General features: G+C 28.4%; 2 protein-coding genes across 2 annotated transcripts in view; one reads left to right on the top strand and one right to left on the bottom strand.

The window, feature by feature from the left end:
- Positions 1–25786, top strand: part of LOC124493998 (uncharacterized) — an 86046-nt gene that overhangs the window by 52823 nt on the left and 7437 nt on the right. Inside the window, 3 exon segments of the mRNA XM_075735921.1 lie at positions 2054–2310; positions 16420–16658; positions 16660–17075. Coding sequence (XP_075592036.1) covers positions 2054–2310; positions 16420–16658; positions 16660–17075 — 912 coding nt within the window.
- LOC124494095 (guanine nucleotide-exchange factor SEC12) overlaps positions 2399–25786 on the bottom strand; it is a 50565-nt gene continuing 27177 nt past the window's right edge. The window contains exon 4 of the mRNA XM_075735917.1: positions 2399–2411. The gene's annotated coding sequence lies outside the window, so the exon portion shown is untranslated. The remainder of the gene's footprint in view (positions 2412–25786) is intronic.

Consider the following 25786-nt stretch of genomic DNA (forward strand, 5'->3'; position numbering starts at 1 on the left):
CACATTTAATTGAAAATTATTCTTCTTGCCACATTATTTGGATTAATTCTTTTTCATTTGTTCGTCTACAACCAGTCGATTCGAAATAATCTCATAGTAATTTTAATAATGTTTTTTTTTAGCTGGCAACATTGACATTTTCGATCCATGAGATTATCGGTTGAATACCGGGCTTGTGAATACACGCACACACTAATTTACAAAGTTAAAGATAAAAAAAAATAAAAAGGGATGGACATTTTTTCCAACAAAAAAAAATTCAAGATATCAACTGACCTTGACAACTTAAACACACATACACACACACACACATCAACCTAGTAACAAACAAACAAAACAAAAAAACTGGCAGCTGCCCATCATCATTATCATTATCTTTATTATTATATCAACAACAAATGATATAGTTGATGATAATTTCATTCCTTCTCATTAGAGATTCTCTTGGTTGAGAAAAAAAATTCCACTCAACTAGTCAATTTGATATTCATATGACCACACTCTAATACTAATATATACTACGTTCAATAACAACAAAAGAAATACCGGGAACGGGTACCGTGTGTGTGTGTCTGTGTATATTGGATTCAAGATGAACTAAGTCAGTTTTGTTTTCCATTTTCAATATAAACACACACACACACACAAGTGCATTGCCATACATTTTATATTTTAATCAATAGTTATTGAAAAGTTTGTTTTTTATATTTCATTTTTTTTCTCTTCTTTGAATCATAGAATAATATAAACCAGATTTGGTAAAAATAAAAGAAAAAAAAGAACATAACTTTGTATATGACAATATGGTGTTTGTATATGAGAAAAAAAAATTCACCAAAAACTCTGGGCTTGCCCATTTATTTTTTTATTTTTTTTTTTGCCACAATTGTGATTCAGAACCACCAACACCACTTTTTTTTATTTCAAGTACAAAAATTCTGTATAATGATATCATGAAATCAGAAAAAAATTCCAGTTACTATTCGTCCATGATCATGAAATCTTGATTCACCTTGAAATATAGGATAGATAAATGAGTAATAGCCGGAGATTCTACACACACACACACACACACATATCCGGAATAATTCAATTGAATTGAATTGTGTGTGTGTGTGTGTGTGCGTCCGACCCAATCAAAATAAAAAAAGAACGATAAAGAATTCTCAATCACAATAAGACATTATTTTTATTCTATGATTCAATGTTTTAATTTAAATAACGATGGCAGGAAAAAAAGTTTTTTTCTCTTTCTCTCTCTCTCTCTTTCTTTTTTTTCGTATGTGATGAGAGATCCTAACTACTACTACTTCTACTATTATCATGCCGAGTAATGAAAGTTCAAAGAAAATGAAATCGAAACCGATCGCCGATATACAATGTGTACTCTTATTCATGAATTCATTTTGTTGATGATGATGATGATGATAGAGACGATAACTATGCGAAATTCGGAATCTTTCTTTCTTCATTACTATGTCACATACACACACACACACACATTGTAAACACTTATATACATTTTTATTGCTTTTGTACACACACACACGACATATTTGTGAACAAAAATTCTATGTTTAAGAAATAGAAATAGAAATGAAAATGAAAATGAAAACGAAAACGAAAAAAAAGAGTTTTAGGCACCGATTCCAGATGTTACGTGTTTGGAATTTATGAAATTGATTGAAATGTATAGTCTAGGCTATGATAACAATAACAACAACAACGGTCATATGATGATGGCTGAATTTTTTTCTTTTTTCGGTTTTATCTCTGTACGATGAATAAGAAAAGAAGAGAAAAATTTTCCAGAATTGCCGTTATTCACAACAGTGAATCTTTGATTCGTATTTTTTTTAATAATATTATTATTTGGTCAAAGTGTAGTATTTATTTTCATAATTTTATTTCATTTTTTTTTCACTGATTTTTATTTTATAAAATTTTCACCGGTTTAATAAACATTCAAAAACCTAACCTAACCTTTTTGAATTCATGATGATTTATCTGACTCATATTCTTTTTTTTTTTTTGTTTGCATTTTTCGTTGTAGATACATTGATGGACAGATAATGAAAAGTTTACCCGCTGTTTATGAGCTAACATTACATCATAATCCATGGCATTGTGATTGTGGCCTACGAACATTTCGTAAATGGATGATTGAACATCGTATACCATTATCATATTCACCTAATTGTACATTACCGGAACGTTTATTCGGTAAAAGTTGGAATCAATTGGAATTGGATGAATTTGCCTGTCCACCTATTGTTGTTTCAATCGATACCGAAGTTGTTGTTTATGAAGGTAGGTCAAAAAAAATTTTTTTTTTCTTTCAAAAAATGACAACTAAAAGTTGATGAACGGGAAATTCTGTAGCAAGAAATTTGCCAAAAAAAAATTAATTTCTTTATTCATCCCATTGATGTTGTTATTATTATTGTTATATTCATGCTAGAATAATGTAATAATGATGATGATGATTAATTCTTTCATCAAAATTGATGAAAATCTAATTTCTAATCATAATAAGGTATTTATAACTTTTTATTTGTGTTCTTTTCTTTTTTTTTTTGTTGGATGAAAAGTTTTCTTTCTTTCCCCTTTTTGCCATCATTCTAAGAATATTTCATATATATATAGAAAAGATTTATGTTGCTCGTTATCGTTTTTTCCTTTCGTTATTGCTTTTTTTTCTATGCTGTTTAATGAATGAATGTTGGTTGTAGTTGAAACTTAAATAAGTTATTAAGTTTTTTTTTCAATTTTCTTAATTTTCCTTTCTCACTATCTGAATTCTGTGTTGATGTTTATAGTGGATGGGCCAAATTTTTCGTTATTTTTTTTTGGCTCGTCTCACTAAAAGCAACCATACCAATCATCAACGATAACAGTATCAATAATCTAATGATGACAAGTAATCTATATTGGACAAGAATTTTATTGATTCATTTTTTCAATTAATCGTCTAAATATAATGAAATAAAATGGGAATCGATGTGTGTATGTGTGTGTGTGCTAAAATTCTCATTGACATTTTGAAAAATTCTCTTCACAAACATCCGATGAAAAGAAAAGAAAAAATTAAGTTTGAATCAAATGATTGATTATTATTTTTCTTTTTTTCCCTTCATATACACACACATAGACACAGAGAGGAAATTTATTTTTCGTGTGATAAAATAAATTGGATATAAAAAAAAAAAATTTTATCCAAAATTGAATACATGGATGAATGATTTTATTCAACAGAATCGCAAATTCATTGTTGTTATTTGTAATTACATCATTAATAAATATATATATTATGACTGATACTTATTGGATTGATTGATGAATGAATGAATGAAAGAAAAAAATGAATCAAGAATCAATGAATGAATTTTGTGCTCATTTTATTTCCAGTTATTAAATCCTTCACCATATAATAATAATGATGATGATGATGATAAGTATTATATGGGATATTTGCAACACAACGAAAAAAAAACCGAGTTTGCATCACTGCCTAACCTAATTAATTGATTTGAATTTATTTTTATTATTGTTTTATTTCTGGGAAAAAAATCTACTAAATCTTAATAAGTGTGTGTGTGTGGTTATGATTCTTCACATCATCATCATCATCATCACCATAATCGTCATAATGTTAATGGCTGATGATAATAATGATGATGATGAAATTATCAATCTTTTTTTTTGTTTCTCGTTTTTTTTTTTGGTTTTTTTCTGCCTGAATATATGAAAATAAATTAATGAATGTGGAAAAAAAATGAACAATGAAAACAATTTTCATTTTTTATGCATAAAATTTTTTTTTCATTCATTTTATTTACCAGGAAGAACGAGAGAGAGGGAAAAAAGTCAAATAATTTACAGTTGATATATATTGTGGTACAACTGCAGAAAAAAAAAGAATCTGCCACTGGAAATTTGAAAATTATTGTCATTATCAACCACGCAATCATTATCATCATCATCATCATCATCATCATTATTTTTGATGATTATTAATAATCATCAAAAAAAAAAAAAAACATAAATAAATTACCTTAACTAAAGTGTAGCTACTGGTTTGGTTTATATAATGATGATGCTCAACAAAATCGACAAAAATTTTTCCATTTCTCATTTCAATTTTATTTATTCATTTGCACCAAACAAAATAAAACAAAAAAAAAATGAATTCAATGATTCATTAATATGGACTTCTATATAATGGCGAAAAAAAAAAGTTTCATGAATGCTGAATCGAAAACGCGAATGAATGAAAACTTTTCTTAGCAACTACTACTACTACTATCTGAACTGAAGATAGAAAAAAAAGTTTCAAACATTCAAACCGGACTGTGATTTTTTTTTGACTTTCTTCCATTGTGTATGGGTTTTTTCTTATTTTTGATTTATCACAACCAAAAAAAAAAGATGATCTACGACAACAACAACAACAAAAGAATTGAATTGAATTTTGAATCAAAAAAAAAAAAAAAAAGAAAGACAAGCAAAGACAGACCAAACCGACAACAAACTCATATATATGTCGTCTCTGATGATAATGATAATTCAATTTGAGAATGATGAAATTTTTTTTCCTTTTTTTTTATTTCCTTTTGTGTATTTTCAATTCGTTGCAACAATCATTTTTTTTTTGTTCGTTTATTATTGTTTAGCTTTGATTTCAATACTAGATGTTGATGGTGGTGATTTGCTTTTGATGTTCTCTTTGTTATTATTATTATTGCCGATGTTGTTGTTGTTGTTGTTGTCGTTGTTGTTGTTTGCGGTTGTTGTAATCATTATCATTGTGTGACCATTCTTTTACGATCAAGAATAAGAATCGAGAATAAATATCAAGAACAACAACAACAACAGCGAAAAAAAAATCCGATTGTCATTTTATAACACAGCCAAGTCGACATTATATTCAGTCAATCATTCTGAATAAGAAACATAGTTGCAACCAATTGTTCCCAAACATACACACACAAAGACACATTTGGAATGTTTCAAATTGAATGGAACCCTAACATTCGTTATTTCTTTGTTTCCATGTTTTTTTTATATATATTAACGCTTGAGTTGTTTCTTTTCTACTTTTTTTTTGCTCGATTTGTATATGGAGAGGTACATTTTTTTTTTTTGAATTCAATTGGACATCATCATCATTTCATTCACTCATTCGTTCATTCATCCACCCACAAGTTCCTAAGTTACATAACATCATCACACATTGACCAACATAATCATCATCAACAACAACAACAAACTTCCAAACGACAATCATCATCATCAGAATTTTGTTTTTCTGTTTATGTGTAGCATCAAGCTAGGAATGACTATCCTTCATTGACTTTTGATTGTTTGGGTTGTATAATGTGTGTAATATAACTTTTTTTGTTGTTGTTGTTGTTGTTGTTGTTATTGTTGGCTCATTTTCATCATCAATTAGTTGAATTATATATGTTGTTATTGTTATTATTATGTTGTGGTATACCAAAGTTTCATCGAGTTTTTTTTCTCTTTTCATAAAGATGATAATTTGTGTCTGTGGAACACTTGTTTAAATGTCGTCATTGTCATCATCATTGGTCGTGTTTCACCAAGCCCTTTTTTTTCTTGCTTATTTTGTTGTCGTTGTCACTGTTGTTCCAAATCGGAACAATCCAACAAACAGTCAAAATAATAAAAATTACACAAACCTAGTACCTGGATATACATGTATTGGATGTATGGAACCTATCAATTTACCTTAATTAGCTCTCAAAGGTCGTTACAACATTGTTGTTTTCACTAGAATCGTTGTTGCTTCTTTTGATAATGACATAGGGTTCCATTATATATGATTACAATTTTGTTTGCTCATCCATTTTTTCTTGGCTCTTTTTTTCCATGTTTCGATCAAACTTTTTGTTTTCATTTCAACATTTGTCATTCTGTGTGTTTCTTGTGTGATTGATTTGTGCATTGTTGTTGTTGTTGTCCCATAAGACAACAGAAAAAAACATTTAATTCCAAATAAGTTCCAAATTATTATGAATCTGTGCAATCATGATTTTTTTTTGATTTACAGAGAAATAATGATCCAACAAACAAACAAGAGAAACTCTATTTCATTTTTTTTCATCATCGTTTTGCATGAGATAGTTTACCGGTAAATCCATGAAATAACTACAATGATCATTTTGTTGTTGTTGTTTTTGCTGCTGTTGACTTCATTTGCAAGGAATCGCCTAAAAATATATTCAAAAAAATGAAGAAAAATTCGAATATGAATGCAATTCAATCTGAATCCCGAATATAAATAACCATAGAACCAAAAAAAAAAAAAGATTTAAAATCGATTTTCCATCTGAATATTCCGTGTTGTTATTTTTTTTTTTTTTTGTTTTTTTTGTATTCAGGCTGTATCGATGTCATCGATATACAGAGTATATTCGACTATCATCAATCTAAATTTTCTTGGCAGCAGCAACAATATCCACAACATACGCACAGCTTGCAATCGTATGCTATGTGTTTTCTATTCATGAATTTTGTTGTTGTTGTCGTTGCTTGTTTTTTTTTTTTTTTTTTTTTGATTCTCATCTCCTATTTACTGAAAACATCACCAATATATCTGCTTTCATTTTTGCTTTGGTACACACATATTCATCTACATTTATTACAAAAATGATTGGATTTGACCATCATGATCAATGCATCACTTTTTTTTCCTGTTATTATTAAAGTTGTTGACTACCTTTATTTTATATACCAACCACCAAAATACTCACTAAACAACATCATATTGGAGGAAAAAAGTTTGTTCGGGAAGAAAATCATGTTGTATGATGTTTGTTATGCCATGATGTTGTCGTTGTTGTTGTTCAGTTATTTTTTTTTCATTCTTAGTTTACAATTTTATTTTATTTAGATTAATCGATAAGGGAAAGCTGACCGAACCTAGCTGCTGCTACTGTTTTTTTTTTTTTTTTTTTTTGTTTGGTTCGTGTTTTTTCTTGTTTCATCAATTGGTTTCATCATATCTATTCTCTATTTTCCTCTGGTCTTTGATGATTGTCTTGATTTTTTTTATGTTATCTGGATCATATATATGCACCAAAATTCTAATAAATTTTTTTTCTATTATTATTCATTCAGAATCTATTATCATATGAACAACGATGATGATTTTTTTCTACTGCTTGCTTGAATAGTTTTTTTTTCATTTGGATCACTTGGAATTTAAGCCAATTATATATCATATACACATATGCTTCTTTCTTGGAAGTGTGTGCTTGTGGTGAAGGAATTAGTGAATATCTATATCGACATTAACCACAATCACACACACACATACACACTATTCAACATTAAAAAAGATACATAGAGAATAAGAGAGAATTTATATTCTTAGTTATTTGTGTTAATAGTAACTTGGTGATGATGATAGAGTTACTATAAGTCCGGATTTAGTACAAACATGTTCGGACTATCAGTAGTAATCATCTAGTATTGATTGTCTATGATGACCATATGGTTAAGAAACACTGATCAATGAATTGTATGGACTTTTGTTTGGAAAAATATATGGATGATGATGATGATAATGATGCTAAATGCTCAATAGCTGATCATAAAAGTGGTAATATAAGTAGTAAAGATAAATGATTGGCAATGGCCAGTTGGCTATCTCTTTTTCTTTCTAATTATAGTCATATAATAAAGATGAGTTTTTTTTTCATTACTTCATATATTATGTTGAAGAAAATAGTTATTAAACCTTTATACGTTTTTTCTTTTTCTTATTATTATCATTATAATCTTCAGCCATTTTTTTTCACTATTAGTCTGACCGACAAAACAATAACAATAACCGAAAAACCGATCAACTAACCGATGAAAAGAATCTGATGAGTAGAAAGAAAAATAATGTTTTCAAATCTTTCATATGATCACAATCACTATAGTGACTATTATGTACAATGTTCCATTCTATTTTTTTTGCCATTCAAATTCTGGATTTTTTTTTAAACAATATGCAATTTGTTTTGCTTATCACATATAATTAGTATCAACATTATGTATTCTGAAGAATTTGATTCAAAAATGAAAACAATTGATTCGTGACATAAATGATCCAACAAATCCATCATCAAATTCTATCATTCTATTCATTCAATTGTATTGATCAATCACGTTATTCTCTTCGTTTTTTTTTTTTTTTTTGGTTTTCCATTCATATCTACCATCAAGAAGGTTCATTAATGGCGATCATCATTGATCATGATTTGGATTGTTCATTTTTGAATGTTAAAAAAGAAAAAGATTCTTTGATTAAATTTATTACTTTTTTTTTTGTTTCAAGTAATCAAAAAAATCACCTGATTGAATTGAAATTTTTTTCGTTTCCATTCTGTTTTCACAAACACACGCACACACACACACAGAACGGTAGTCCAATTTCCTATTATTATTGTTTCGCATATACTCAAATTTAAATTTGTATCTCATTGTTTTTTTTTATTATCATGTACTTTTATGATATACGACCGAATTTTTTTTTTTTTTTTTTTTTGAGAAACTACTTTGCCATACCAATGATTGAAAATTATATTTTTTTTTTGTTTCCCATTGTTCTTCATTCTTTATTATTACCATATATCACATTGTACAAGATATTTTCATGCGATTTTTTTTCTGATCCACTCAGATTGGTCAAACTGTCTGTAAATTTTCCAGGATTTTTTTTTTATTTCCTACCATTATGCAGCAAAAAAAAAAATATGTATCACAATCAATTTAACGATAGTGGCCAGGCAAATAACAACAACAACAGCAACAAAAAGTGGAAAAAAATTAAATAATAAATTCAGAATAATCACATTCGAATAACCATAAGGCTAACGATATGATGATGCTCTGGTTTTTTTTTCGCTAGTTTATTCGTTTTGTGCTTATACGACCATGGACCAGACAACAACAGAAAAAAAATGAAAATAAATAAAACTTTGCTGAATCTTGCTCATGTATACACACACACACACACACAATGTAAACTAATGTTAATAATAAAAAAAAATGAAAAAGATATGAGTTTTTCTATGTCCTCCTCCTATTTCTTCTTCTTCTCCTTGTCCTGGATCAATGTTTCTTCAACAATATTCGATGCTGTATCGTTGATGGTCGGCATCGAAATCAGTCGATCCTGAAGTTTTTTTTGCATTGTTTTGTATTGTTTTCATTATTATTATTGCTATATCGTTATATTATATTTGGTGGATGCGGCTGCTTATCGTTATATCGATATTATTACCCATGGCCTTTCGCATATTTATATATACGCACGCACACACAGAAGTAAATAATCACAATTATTGATTATTAATCGTCACTAAATGCTGAGATGGCAAGAATTTTTTTCGTTCTTCTCTTTCTCTTTTTTTTTGACGATCCATGTAATATTTCGAACATACAATAGAAAGTATGTGTTGTCATGATATCAATGAAAAACATTTCGGTCAAGAGAGGGCAGAATCGAAAAGAGGAACAAAAAAAAATTTCAAACAAAACCAAAACCAACAAATACGCGTTCCATTTTTTTTTTTTTTTTTTGGTTTTCATCGAAATGCACATACAAACAGAATAGACAGAATAATATGGCCATCATCATCATCATTATCACAATGTGTCCATGTAATGTTTGGATTCTATTTGAAATCAACACGCACATTTATAAGTTTTTCAAGAAAATAATGTTCGTTTGTTGAATCAGATATTTATGGATGATGATGATGATGATGAGCCATAGCAAAAGCAAAGACCAAACGTAAAGATTCATTGAATCATTGAATTTATTGTTGTGATGAAGGCCAAGAAATGAAAATGAAAAATTTATACTGGTTTTTATCGTTTGTTTTGTGCTAAATATATTGGTAATCGATAATTTACCCATTCGACGATTATCAATTTATTTATACACAAAAAAAGTGTTATAATATTACATACATTTGACAATATATATAGAATGTGTGTGTGTGTGCTTATGAATGGTTGAAAATTTATTTATTTTTGGATTCTATTCGCATGGAAAAAGTTTTTTTTTCATTTTGTTTGTTTGTTTATTTTTTGCTTTGCTTTTTTTTCTCTATTTTTCCTGATTCGATCGGTTTTTTTTCATAATGTGCATGAATATTCTGGTATATACGAGAAAATATTTTTAACTAAAATCAACATAAACACACACACACACACACACAAACGCACACAGAATTGACGTTTGTTTATTTCCAAAAGTTTTCCGTTTTTGATTCTATTTCATAAACATTAACACCTACGTACACAAAATTTGTCAAAAAAAAATATGAAGAAATTTTTCAAACACTCCATTTTTTTGAGAATTTAATGGGTAAACCGATAACGTAAAAAAAAGGTTGAATAATGGTTAATGGATGACGCAAACCATATAAACCAAACAACAACAACAACAACAACAACACATCACATTGACAACAATAGTTGATGATTGGTTAATGTTGACAACAACAACAACAACAACCGAAAAAAAAAACACAAAAGAATAATATCTAGACCTCAATGATGATGATGATGAAATGGTTTCAACATCTAGCAAAAAAAAAAAAAAAAAAAAAAATGAATGAGAAAAAAATCGAATGTGATGAAAAAAACTTTGTTTTTTTTTCACCACCACCATTCACGACCATTATCATCAACAACATCATCATCAACAACAAAACTACCGTTAGTTGAATTATTTATCATGAATTTTTTTTTTATTTCCATAAAATTCATTGAACGTCGTCATCGTTTTCCATTCTATTCAATTTGTGTGTATGCGTGTGTGCAGTAGTAGTATATAAATGGTATATATTCGTGAATGTAACCGACAATAGAAAATTGTATTGAATGAATAAATGAAAAAAAAATGAAGAAACTCATCATACCGTATGTTCTAGCCCCCCTTTCTTCCTTTTAAATGTGAATAGAATCGAATAAGAATAAAATAGATTTTTTATTTCACGAAAAAGAAGAAAAAGAAATTGAAAGAAAATATTGTATATATGTGTGCATGTTTTTATTTTATTTATGATTGAATGAATAAAAAGCAACAGTGAAAGAAAAAGAAAAGAAATTTTTTTTTTTAAAGAAATTGTAATTATGTCCTCCCCATTCATAATATACTTGAAGAGAATGAATGGATGGATGAATGAATCAAAAAAAGAAAGAAAGAATGCAATGTATGTAATAATTGCATTCACCAATTCAAAATTCATTTTCAGTTTTAGATTGCATAACTATTCATTCTTTCTTTTTTTTGTTGTTCTTATTCTTCAATCACGAATGCGATACTATGATAATAATGATGATGATGATGATGATGATGAGTGGAAATGAAATGAAATTTTTCTGTTTTTGTCGCTTGTCTATTCATTGAGAAAAAAGAATTTTGTTTATATTTTAAATAATAATAATCACCATTATCATATTGATAATCAATAAAATTTAGAATGAAATTCTGTTTCAAATTTTCAAAATTCAAATTCACAATATTCAACTGTCTGATCTATTATCATCTGTAATAATAAAAATAAGTGGTAAAAATTTTCTTAGATCCAATTCATGATGGAATAATTTCATCTGTCATATACAATTTGATGTGTAGTAATCGATAGGTACAATGTAATGATACCAAATGACATTTATTTTGGCCATCATTTTTTTTTCTTCTCACTGTATTCGATTATTTATAATTATTATCATCATCATAATCATTATTACTTCAGCTGTAATGGTGGTGATGATGATGATGATTCAATCATCACTATTTCATTTCATATTTAATTTTATTTTATTTTTTTTGCTTTTTGATATAATTAAATTATTTTTTTTTCTTGCTTTGATGTTGATGAAAAGAATCTTTTTTCGTGTTCATTTATTCTGATGCAATTTTATTCTTTCTGTGCTCATGAATTTATTCATTTCCAATATTTGCTTTTTTTGACAGTTTCAAATTTTTTTTTCTTCTACTTAAATGAATCCGTATGAATGTCACGATTGATGATGATGATGGTGATGATGATGATGATAATGACAATGATTACAGTGGAAAGACTAATCATTATTATCATCATTAATTTTGATTCTTTGCCATTTTTTTTTTCGTAGCAATTCTTTCAGAATCAAATGGAATGATGACCAATCGAAATGGATAAAGTTTAATTAAATTCAATTGATAGCGATTTTAATCTATTTAATTTTTTTTTCATTTAATTAATTTATTTCATTATATTTCATTGAAATGATCTACTATCGTCGTAAAAAAAATAGTAAAGAGACTAATGCATCATTAAAGATGATGATGATGATGTCAAATTTTGAATGGTCAATCATGAATTTAGTTTCTTGTTGTCGGATGATGACTTTGTCCATCTGCAGACACTGATATATATTACAATTTGTTTCCTTGTCTTTGTGATGATGATGATGATGATGATTGTCTCAATTGAACCGAAACGAAATAGATTCATTGATGTCCGGCTTTCATTCATGACCATAATAATAATGATAATGATGATGACATTGGTTCAACAGAGAAAAAAAATAGCTAATATAGCTGACGAGACGAATTGAGTTTGAAAGGAAAAAAAAACTTTTTTATTTTATTTTTTGAATTTCTCAGGAATTCGTTAGTAAAAAACTTGATATATTTCAGTATATTTGAGGACATCAACAAGAACATCATAAATATTATGCCAACTTTTTTTTCCAACAGTAAATAATGTCCTTTTTTTTCTTGCTGCTCTGGTCAGCGACAAAATGAGTTCTTTATTTTGTCATCAATTCCATTTGGCTCATACGATTGATGTTGTTGTGTGTGTGTGTGTGATCATTTATGATGATGTTGATGATCATGATGGTTGAACAAAATGGTAAAGAAGATAAAAAGATGGAAAAGATTCAAAGAAAAAGGGAGAGATTCTTTGAATTGTAAATGCAGCTGGTGTATACAAGTCAAACTCTCTCTCTCGCTCTTGCTTCATATCTATCTAATTGTTCTTGTTTGAATCCGAATGAATGAATTTCTATGGACTAGAATAGAAATAGAAATAACGGTCAACTTGTCAAGTTCATCATTTATGGATGACTGAACAACACGGAATCTGCAACATTGAATGAAATAATAATATTCAGAGCAAAAAAAAAAAAAAAGAAAAGAAAGAGAAAGGGAGACGATTTTCTTTACATGACTATTTTGTCTCTCACGCTCAAACTGTACCCGTATCCGTATTAAATTCTTTCAATGTGAAATCTTCACTTACATAACAATGTCTTCGTAATCGTCTTTGGCATTGTTATCCAGATATTTAACTGCATGTTTCATACAGATTAATTCAAACTATTTAGAAATTTTTATCATATTTTGATCATTTTCATCATGATACATCATAATTTTTATATATTGCCAGAATCTGGCCAAAAGAAAAAAAAATTAAGCTCAATTTAATTTATCCAATCAAATAGACTAAACTAGACAAACATGACATATGTACACACACACCAAAAACAACATGTACGATGATTTGTTGAAACAATCTAATTGATATAATGATTAAATTGTGATATAATGTTACGATCATTTTTTTTTTATTTTTGCTGTCTGTTTTTTTTCTGTCATGTTATTTTTTTTTTGTTTCTCGCTAAGATTACTCGAATTAGTATACTAAACAATCCGATCATCATCATCATCATTGTTATCTTTCATGTTGTTTGATTCTGTTCTGTTCTGTTTTTTTTTGGGGTGTTATATGTTTGATTGAGAAAAAATAAACATCAATTGAGATGTTGTCGTCGTCGTCGTTTTTTTTTTTTTTTGGTTTTTGGTTGATGTGTGTGTGTTTACACATGAAACTACAATCCAATTATTGTTGCCGAAATCAACCGAATACATTGGATGACAATCCCAAAAAATACAAGATCGATTCGTTTATATCGTCAGTTTTATTGTTCCATTTAATTAAGATGATGATCTAGATTTAGTTTGCGTTAAAGTTGAACATTTTCACGATGATCATCATCAAATGATCAATTTATCACAGTGAAAATTTATAACTATTGAGTGATGACAAAAAAAAATGCAAAGGGAAAAAATTTAGTAGACAAAACCAGAAAAAAAGAGTTAATTAAATCGATTCTTGTATTTTTTTTTGTACACATTTGATTAACAACATGCTAATTATTCTGAAAGAGAAGGCATGAAAAAAAAATTTCCCTAATTTCAATTATAAATGGTCATTAGTGATGATGGTTAGAGAAAGAAAAGCTCTGTAAATTAAACTGGATTTAATATTATATATATATTGCCATCATCGCTCGTTCACTCTGTCCCCTTGTATCGTTCCCCTTGTGATTCTAATTCTTTTTGTGGCTGTTTCATTTAATGAGAATGAAAAAACGAGAGAGAGAGAGAGAGAGAGAGACGATGCATTAAAATCAATGTTGATGGATGACCGAATGCATTTCGTGTCTGTCTATGTAATTTGAAAATTCCATTCACTAAACTGGTACCATGCTTGTTTTCAAATCAAAGGGAATAAAAAAAAGGGAGAAAAAAAATTTTTTTTTGACTATATAGTCAACGAACAATCTATGAATCAGAAAAAAAGTGGAAAATGAAAATGAAAAAAAATAACGGCAATCCAATTTAGTTCCATGATTGATATTACTGTTATTAGCTTTTTTTTCTCAGTTTTAAAAGTTGTATTTGAGCAAATGATTCAATTTTTTTTTGTCTACACTCTCTTTCTCTTTCTGGGTACCAAAATAATCAAAATGAAATAGAATGAGTGTAAAAAAATAGAGAAAAAAAGAAACTTTAATATGAAAAATTTTTTTATTTTATTTTATTCTCATTCCGATTGTTGTCTCTCTCTCTCTCACTCTCTCTTTATCTTCTTCGCCACTAGTTCAACTACATCCCCCATTATTCTACGAGTTTTTTTTGTCGTCATTATTCCTGGAATTTATAATACTGGCCTCGATCATTCTTGCATTCTTCACAACTTTCCATCAAATTCTTTATTTTACTTTTTTTTCTTGTTATAACTGAATTTGACCAAATGGCGTTTTTTTTCTTCATTGGTTGCAATTTAACCAATGCATAACTATTGACCACGAGTGAAAAAAAACGAAATAAACAAACAAAAAAAATCAAACAACTCTCCAGCTAGGCTAAATTTCAATAGAGTGAAATGAAAATTCAACTGAGCTTTTTTTTTAAAAAAAAATGCAATCTTTATGAAAAAAAACCAATGCAAACACAACGCATACACACACACAACACGAAGTCTCATAGGAAATAAAAAAAAAATTCATTCACTGTCCAAGAATAATATTTGAAGTGAAAAAAATATACACAAATATGCAAAAATATTTGGTGAATGCAATGAAAAACATTTTTTGTTATCATCACAGCACAAACAACAACAACAACAACTACGTCTCACATTCCATCATTTTTACATGCAATTTTTTTTCCTACCATTTAGTTCACATCATCAAATATTTCAACAGCCAAATCAGCATCAGTAGCACATTAAACATGGAACAATGGAATTTTTTTCCCAACCACTTTCTCAACAATGCATAAAAAAAATGAATCATTGATTCATTAATGAATTGGCCTACATTTGTGTATTTGAAATGAATAAAAATGAACGAATAAATGAAGCAATGGCAGAAAAATCATTGTTAAATATGAATACGAAAAAAAAGAATGACGAACAAACGAACGAACGAAAAAAAAAATTTTATTATTTTATTAGTCAACTGATAAGCTTATTTTTTTTTGGATGATGTTCGTTAAAAGTCTGTTGCCATTTTGTTTGTAATTTATATATATATTCAAATGTATATGTGTCAGTGTGTGTGTGTGTGTGTGTGTGTGTGTGTGTTTTCAAATTCGATTTATTCCGTACAATCCGTTTTACATTTGTTTCACATTGTGTTCATATTTATAAATGAATAGAAATGTGGAAAAAAAATTGTAGATTGTATATAATAATCAAAAAGTGAATGGAAACAAAAAAAAACTGGAATCGGAAATGTCTTTTGTATAGCTGGTAGGCTAAAAAAAAAAAAAATCAAGCCATATATTTATGACCAATGAATCAACACTGTATTACCCATTTTTACCCATTTTTTAAGAGAGAATATTGAAAGGGAAAAAAATTAATTTATATGTGTGTAGTTAAATTTTTTTTTGTGTGTTCATATATATGCAGTTGTTACTAATTATTGTCCATTAAAAAAAATGGACACAATGATATTACCAGATGAGTTTTTTTTTTTTTTTTTTTTGGTTATAAATAATAATCATTTTTTTTCATTTTTTCGTTTCATCTTTTCAAATATTCATAGGTGAAAATGCTTCAATTGGTTGTGTAATGGAAGCCATACCAAATGTACAAATCGAATGGGAATGGCGTGGCCGTACAATACGTAATATGTCATTAATGACATTTGGTCGTCAAATGTATCTAATACGTGAAAGTTATAGCCCATCCGGTGTTATGATGTCATTATTACCGGTTGGTGATGGTGATAATTCACAATTAGATCTTATTACCGATGATGATGATATCAATTATAATGATAATAAATAATAATAATAATAATCATAATCATCATCATCAACAACAACAACAATCGAATATTAAAGAATCAAATGAAAATTCATTACTTTATTCATCATATTCTGTACAACAGCATCAGCATCAACAACAACAACAACAACAGCAACAGCAACAAAAGTTATTATTAACATCTGGTGATCATCATCATGAATCTATCATGATACCATCAACAGAATCTACTAGTTTTGATCGACAACATCATCATCGAGTTCATCGATCCAATTTGAATTCAAACGTTGATCCAATGTCTACATTTTTATCATCAACAACATCAGAATCATCATCATCATCATCATCGAAAACGTCCATAACATCAGAGACCACTTATAAACGCACAAGTACTTTATACATAATGAACGCTTTGGAAAAGGACAGTGGAAGGTTAGTTCTTTTTTTTATGAATAGAATATTTTTCCTTTCTTCTTGCTTTCATAATCTATTCTATCGCGAAAAAAAAATCTTTTTTTTTCATCATCTTCTTGTTTCTGGAACATGTTGTTGTTGTAGTTTTCATCATTGTTAAAGCTTTTGCTTTTAGTATCTATGCAATGGCCGAATAATTTTTGTCAGTGAAAAAAATAAAATAAAATAAAATGCATGTTTGTCTGGCATTATGTCGTTTCAATCGCCAGACTTTTTTTCATCATCATCATCATCATACTGTTTTTATTCCAGGGACAGATGTTGTGAATGTTGAAAGTTTTTTTTTTTTGGTCTTTTACATTTTTATTTTTTGACACTATACTAGCAACAATTCTGGTTTTGTTGGCTGTTGTTTGTTGTTTATTTTTTTTCCCATTCATTCATTGTATTCTATTCAAGGTTTTTTTTCTTCTGTACTAAACTTGGATCCGATTATTGTTGTTTTTGTTGTTGTTGTTGTTGTCGACGACAGAATTTCAGACTTGTTTGATTGATTAACTGAATATGGTGAATAGATTCGATTGGATACATGTCACTTGATAATATTATGTAGGTGGATATGCATTTTTTGTTGTTGTTGTTGTTGTTGGTTTTGATGTTTTTTGATCGATATCAAAATACATAATAGTACAAACGTATAACAATGGTATATTGTCAATGTTTTTTTTTTTTTTGATTCTTGCCTTATTTGTTTGTCATTATTATATATAGTTTACTTATGATGGACAATGACTTTGTGTATGAACAAAAAAAGTATAATGAACTCAATGAATCATAGCGAAATAAAATTTGCTGATTATATCATTCCGTTAGGAATCTTTATACTTGATTTGGATGTTATTTCCATTAGAATCATATACATGCCCACACACACACACACACACGCACATAAACACTGTAATGAGATATTGAAAAGAATGTCATTATATAAGTTTCATTCATTGTCTCGAAGGAATTAGGATTTTTCTTTTGTTTTGTTTTCTGGACTTTTCTGGATTCGATTTATTTATTTATTCGTAACGTATTTCATTTTTATATATCAATGTGTGGGTGAATGAAACTGAAGAGAATAAATGTGTGTTTGTTGGAAAAAAAAAATTTTGATGCATTTCCTAATCTAGTTTGTATTGGTAATTCCACCAGAAAATACGATCGATGATGAATTCAGTGTATAACCTGGTTGCCATTTTCATTTTCATTTCGTATTTTTGTTTTTCTGTTGGATCGAAAAATTCCATTGCAAAAAAAGAGAGTCAAGTTAGATAAGAACAATGAGAATCAAATCGATAGCAATGATGGTTGAATGTAGAATATACGAATGTGAAACAAAAAAAAAATATTCATACAAAAATGTGACCAATAAAATTGTCTTCGGTAAATGTCACCAATGGATCCGGTCGATCCAATGGTTTATATTCTGTATTCATAAAAATTGTAAACTGTAATCGATACTTGAGCTAGCAACAATAATGATGATAATGATGATGACGGCTAGTGGATCGAATTATCAAAAAAGAAGAAGAAAAAAAAAAGAAATTGAAAAAATATCGTTGACTCTTCATGTTCATTTCAATCTCTGGTTGAATAATTGTCATTTGTTTTACATGTACCATTTTATTGTTGGCTTTTTGTTCGATATAATGATGATCCATAATTATGATTAGTGGCAAAAAAAAAACAAAACAAAACAAAACCGAAAATAAGGTTTCATAATTTGAGATAATGAAAAGTTGCCGCTAGTAATCAACAATTTGTTGATTTATTTGTACAACACACACACACTTATTACACTTGTATATACAGAATTGATAATGATATTTGACACGATGAATAATTTAATGATCACTACTACTACTATTGTTCATCGTTTATTGTTTATCATTTCAAATTGTTGTTGTTGTCGAAAGAAGAATCTGGGACCTGAAAATAAAAAAAATAAATATCAATTTCAGAATCATGATTATATTGCCTAATACATTTTTTTATCGTATCGGTTTTTTTTCTATTTATTCCTACTTATAGTTATCACCATAATCATCATCATCATCATCATTATTATTATTGATGCTAAGCTCTATATTTGTGTTTATGAATGTATGATGAATCCATCCCGCGGGTGTCATCCTTGTTTTTTTTTCTTCTATATATTTGTCTCCATTCTTATCGAATGAACATTAGATTCACACACACACACACACACACATGCACACACAATGATATTCGATGCCAGTGATAACATAGAGAAAGAGAGAATCATCGATTTCGATGATCTCATAATAAATAAAATATATCTATCTACCAATTTTTATTTGTAAATAGATGAATTGTGTGTGAAGAGAAAAAGAAAACCAATATAATTTATTTATATGGCCATTATGTGTATTCTTTTGTTTTGTTTTGTTTTTTTTGTTTGTTTCGAAAATTTGAGGATTCGATTTTTTCTCTCTCTCTCTCTCTCTCTCTCTCTCTCTCTCTCTCTCTCTCTCTCTCTCTCTCTCTCTCTCTCTCTCTCTCTCTCTCTCTCTCTCTCTCTCTCTCTCTCTCTCTCTCTCTCTCTCTCTCTCTCTCTCTCTCTCTCTCTCTCTCTCTCTCTCTCTCTCTCTCTCTCTCTCTCTCTCTCTCTCTCTCTCTCTCTCTCTCTCTCTCTCTCTCTCATTCTTATTGTGTTAAGCTCTAATTAATTCGATACATTTTCCTTTTTTTTATTTGTCCACTCACCATTGATGATGACAAAAATGAATGCATTTATTCATTCATCCCATACATACATTGAAAAATAGATAGATTTTTTTTTTAAATTGAATTTGTATCATCGTTAAGTGCTATTTGGTGTTTTGGCCTCAATTTTCTTCAGATCATGACCAATACAGAATGATCATTTTTTTTCTTAATGTCGACCACCAAAAAAAAAAAAAAAAAAATCTCCAGAATATAGAAAAAAAAACTCAAATTCCACATATAAAACAATTTTTTTTTTCGTTCTAATCATTGATGATGTTTTCAAGTTTCAATCTCTTGTTTGGTTGATGTCGTTCGTTCTGATTTTTTTTTCATTCCATTATTTTCTACTTTGATGTACATAAATTTACTTTCTTAATTTACATAATTGAAACGTACTGTTACAATTTTTTTTTCTTTTCATCGGAATGTTTCTCCTTTCATTTTGCTGACATGCATACATACTTTGGTTGGTTAACATATAACAATAATAATAATAATAATAATAACTGGAATTAGATGAGAAGAAAAAAAAGTTTCATTCATTTATCTATCCAAACCATAGTACATACATACATTCATATAATCAACGACATTTGCTTGCCATAAAAACAGAATTTACTTGTTCACTTGTCACACAATGTCATCATCATTGTTGTTGTTGTTTTTTTTTAACCAGGGAAAGAAAAAAAAATTCTTTCATATATTCTTATGGTTTTCATTACAACAATCAGGAATCAACGGAGAAAAAAAAATTCTTCTGATCTCTTGTATGAATTTCGTTTTCATTTACACAGCTGTATACACGATTTTGATGCATTTTTAATGCTTCTTCAATTCATCATACAATTAACGTTGATGAACATTTGATGATGATGATGATGATCGACCGATCACTTGTACCAGGAAAAAAACTTGTAATTAAAATTAAAAGAATTATAGTGAAAACATTCCATTAATATTGATTGCAGTTCATAATGTAAGAAAACCTGAAAGTTTCATTAGAAACTTTTTCCTTTTAGTTTTCTTGGATCACTATTATTTTAAGAAATAAAACTAGAATCATAAATGAGCTTGGTTTGTGAATTTTGTTCATCAAGAAATAAAAAAATAAAAAAATGACTGATGACAGCATTTGAATTGAATTGTGTTTTGTTTTCTCGTTATCATTGTTGTTGTTGTTTTTTTTTTGGATTCCTACCATTTTTTTTTTTGAATTCAACTTTCTGTTAATTTTTTTTCTTTTTCTTATCTTTCGGTTGACATTCATGACAAAAAAAAAATTGACATTTTTTTTCCCATAGAAATCTTTTTCGTTTCTTATAATTCTTTTTCTAATGATTCAATATCATCAAATATTGGTAAACAGAAACGAAAGAAAAAAAAATTTTTTTTCTTCATCACAATCATTAAAAAAAAATGTTAGATGTGAGTGAAAAGAAAAACACACACACACACACAATTCGACATTTGATTCTTTTGTTCATCAATAATGACAATCAATAGATAAACAAATAAATCGTGAACAAATATAAAAACAAATAGAATTGTCATTTATAGTGAAAACGTAAAAATCAATTGATTACGATTTTTTTGTATATATTTGTATTCTGTAAAGAAAATTAACAATCTTGTCAATTTGTTTTTGTTGTATGATGTCATTGTCTTCCGGTTTGTTGTTGTTGTTGTTATTGTTTGCTTTGCATATATACGTAATGTATGTGTGTGTTCTGCCAATCCAAAACCTAAAAACAAGAGGAGGATGAAAAAAAAAACTTTGGACATCTTCATGTACCAGATCAAATTGCTGTTGTCATTGTAAAATGATACTGTCATTGGTCATTGAAATATGCAGCAGTATGGTGGTGGAGATGAGAAAGGAAAAGAATTATAGAGAGATGGTGAAAAAAAAAATTTATTCGTTCGTTTGATTCTTGATTAATTTCATAAAAATCTTTTAGTTTGATTCTTTTAATGGACAATGCCATTTTATGTTTGTTGGTAGTGTGGATGAATTGGTCAGTCCATTTTTTAGTAGAAATTCTCATTGGCTATAAATGGCAAATGACAATGACTGATAGACCGGCTAAATGAATAACCGATTTTTTTCTACTATCTTCGTTCATTCATTTTCTGCAACAATGTCCATTATCGATATAAAAAAAATCAATAAAATTATTTATTCGTTTTCATTATCTATTTATCTCTTTATTGGTTTCTTATTCTGTTCATATTAAACAGAAAAGAATAGTAGCAATGAAATAAGAGGGGATGAGAAAAACAAAACAATGCAACCATAATAAACAAATATAGAATGATAATTTTAGCCAATTTAATCTCACAAACAGTATAGTCATGTGTGTGTGTGTGTATGTATGTTTGCAAGCTTTTTACGATTCCATTGATGACTATATGTTGTAAGACCAAGTACAGTTATTTTTTTTTCTTTTCCTGTCAACGTTCCAATTTCATCGTTCTGGAACCACACACATACACACACACACACTTTTTTTCTCTTTTCCTGATCCGATGATATATATATTTGCCCACACAAACAAGATTAATAATTAATCATAAATTTAATTTCAAACATTGACATTAAAACATTAACCATATGGTTCACCCACACACACACACACACACACACACACACACGCATATACAAATACATGCTACCATTACCATCATCATTGATGGTTCCAATTGATCAATGTATTTTTTTTTGTACTGAGAAGAATTCAAAAAAAAAAATGTTTCCGTTTCTTTCATTTGTTCACATTTCATTAGTACGATGTGTGTTTGTGTAGATAACCACAGAATTTTTTTTTTGAAAATTCTCACAATAATAACGACAACAACTGAAAAAAAATTCTTGCATTAATTCTTGCGGACTATGTTTTTCTTTATCCAAAGTTTCATTTTTCTCTATTCATTCATTATATGAAAAAAGAAATATTTGGATGTCATTTCAAAATGTTTTCATACATGAATGTTAGATTCATTCAAGAGAAAATTCACACATATAAGATTATGATGATGATGATGATGTTGATGATGATCAATCACCAATAATTCTGCTTTTTTTTTTGATGTTACTTGTTCATTTGGGTTCCATTTTCAGCTAATTGACATTTCCCAGATGTAGATTTTCATCTTTCTTTGCTTTCACTGCTTTATAGCTCATTGTATGGATCATTCATTCATTCATTCATTCATTCGTTGTTGGTCTTTTTATGATACTCATGAATGTTATGTTATTCATTATTTTCATCATCTGCATTTTATTTCTTTCATAGTTGGCTATATGGCTAGTGTTTTTTTTTCTTCTTCATTCTGGTTGGCCTATTCGATGAACTGTTCCATTTGAGATGAATTTGTTTCTCTTCTTTCATCTTCCGTTGTTAGCTCTTATTATGTATATATATTATTATAGCTAGAAAAAGAAAACTTTGCTTCTTCCTTGATTATGACTTTTTTACGCTTCGATCGTTTGCATTTTCATTTTCCAATCATTTCAAGATCCGATACTGATCTATATTCTGATGATCAAAGAGAGATTGCCAGATCTATTCAAATTTCATTTCATCTCATTCGATGATTATACAGGAAAAAAAAACAAAAGGCTCATTTTTTACTTCATCAAATAGAATGGAGAAAATAAGAAAAAAACTTTTTTTTTTACATACTTTGTTCTTGTGTTTTATCTTTTTCTGATTTCATTCATTTCAATCTATCAAGCCAATGTCAAATGATTATCTCTTGATTAGTTATTCAATATATAACTTTTTCATTCAGATATTTTTTTTTATATTTACAATGAAGATTCTGGATGATTACTAAAATCAGAATACACCCACATACATATACATGCACACGCCCACGATCAAATAATGATTATGTCTGATTTGAGAAAAGTAATATTGTTTATTCTGTGTTATCATTCAATCGAACATACATGAACATCATAAGTAACTCTATAAGTCCATATGTAATGGATTCTTGTTTTTTTTTTGCTCAACAACAAACTAGCTACTAGTCGTTTGCACACTATTAGCATTATTATTTGTCACTTTTTTGTCGTTATTGTTTTTTGTTTTTGTTTTTGTTACCATTTACCATAAGTATAAACCTGAGAATAAAGAAGAATGATGATTGAAATAAAATGGTAAAAAAAAACTCAATGATTTCTGATGATGATCATAGTTTTTTGTTTTCACTTGAATAGGATGTTTCTGACAATTTGGTGGCTAAAGATGCATCGATAGGATTCAATGGAATTTTTTTTCTTCTTCATCTCTTCTTTTTTTTTGTTCGGTTGAATTTTTAGCTGATAATGGACATCTAAATGCTTTTTTCATCGTCGTTGTCGTCAGCATACGTGTATAAGTGTGTGTGTGTGGCAGCTGTGCATTGATGTAATTTTATTTTTTACTGTTACCAGAAAAAAAACCAAAGAAAAAAAAATTACCGTTTCCAGTTTTTATTATTGATAATGAAACCATTTTACCATCATCATCATCATCAGCAGCAGCAGCATCATCGGTATTCCGAATAACGGCAGCCGTTCATTGTTTCTGTTTCTAATGAGAAAAAACTAAGCCGTATACGAAAAAAAAACTGAAAAAAATGAAATAAAACGGTACAAAAAAAAAATAGAAAAAAGAAAACTTCAAGTCTAAAGAAAAATTCAGATCAGCAACACTTGCACTTTTTACCATTCATCTAATCACTTATATACCTGCTGAAAGTTTTCACCTGATGTTGTTAATTGAAGTGTGTGTGTGTGTATGTGTCTGTGTCTGTCGGTGGTTCTTAGAATCTCTGTATATATAATTTTTATCTGGAAATCGACTGTACTATTTCCATAATCATTTTATATATTGCATACAAACTTGTATGTAAAAAATTTTTTCTTCTCATTTCAACTAATTATGATTAATGTCAATGACATGTTTATACATTGTATTACATTATTCTTCTTCTTCTTATTATTATTATTTTCTGGTTTTTTATTCTGTTCAAACAATTTTTTTTACAGAGAATTCAATTTTTCAATTTTGTCGTTAATTGGAATTGATTGTTGAACTAGCAGCGCTCTCTGGTGTTGGTTGCAAGAGTTTTCAACCAAAAAAAAACAGAATAATTTTATTGCCAAATAAGAAGATGATTAAACAATGACAAAAAGAATTATTCTAATGAATGAATGATTGAATGATTTAACAATCGGAAATAGAAATAGAAAAAGATGTTGAACAGGAATAAATTTAATTTATTGTTGACCTTTTTTTTTATTTCACGTTTCATCATTTTGTATTTTATTTTTTTTTATATCCCAATTGGGCTTTTCTTTCTTGTGTGATCTCATTAACCGCAAAGAAAATTTTTTTTTTCATCTAAGATCCATCCGAAAGCCGATACCAAATGAGAAAAAGAGAGAGAGAGAGAGAGAGAGAGAGAGAGAGAGAGGGAGAGGGAGAGGGAGAAAGTTTCATTGGTAAACAATCGAATTCAGATTACAATTTGTTGTTTTCTGCCATTTTTACATTGATGATGATTATGATGGAAAGCGAATAATTTATATTTGCCTTTGGCTATTATTCGTCGATCTATATGATGATTACGATGATGATGATCATCAAACGCAGACTAGAATCTTTTTCAGTTTCTAAATCCTATAGACAATCGAAATTTTGCTTGTGATAAAGTTTGCTATATTTCTACAATATTGTACAATATTGATCATTCAAAGAAAAAAAAATTCTATCATTTTCTTAAAGGCGATCATCATAATTTGGTTGGTAAATTCTTGCTTTTTTTTGAATCATTCTTTCCACACAACAAAACATCCACATTTATTTCTTTGAGATGATCTTTGAAAAAATTATTCTTATCATCATCATCATCATTGTGTGTGTGTGTATAAATGTTTTCACATCGCATTGCACACACAC

This window comes from Dermatophagoides farinae, chromosome 2 (assembly GCF_024713945.1).
Source record: "Dermatophagoides farinae isolate YC_2012a chromosome 2, ASM2471394v1, whole genome shotgun sequence".
NCBI lineage: Eukaryota > Metazoa > Arthropoda > Arachnida > Sarcoptiformes > Pyroglyphidae > Dermatophagoides > Dermatophagoides farinae.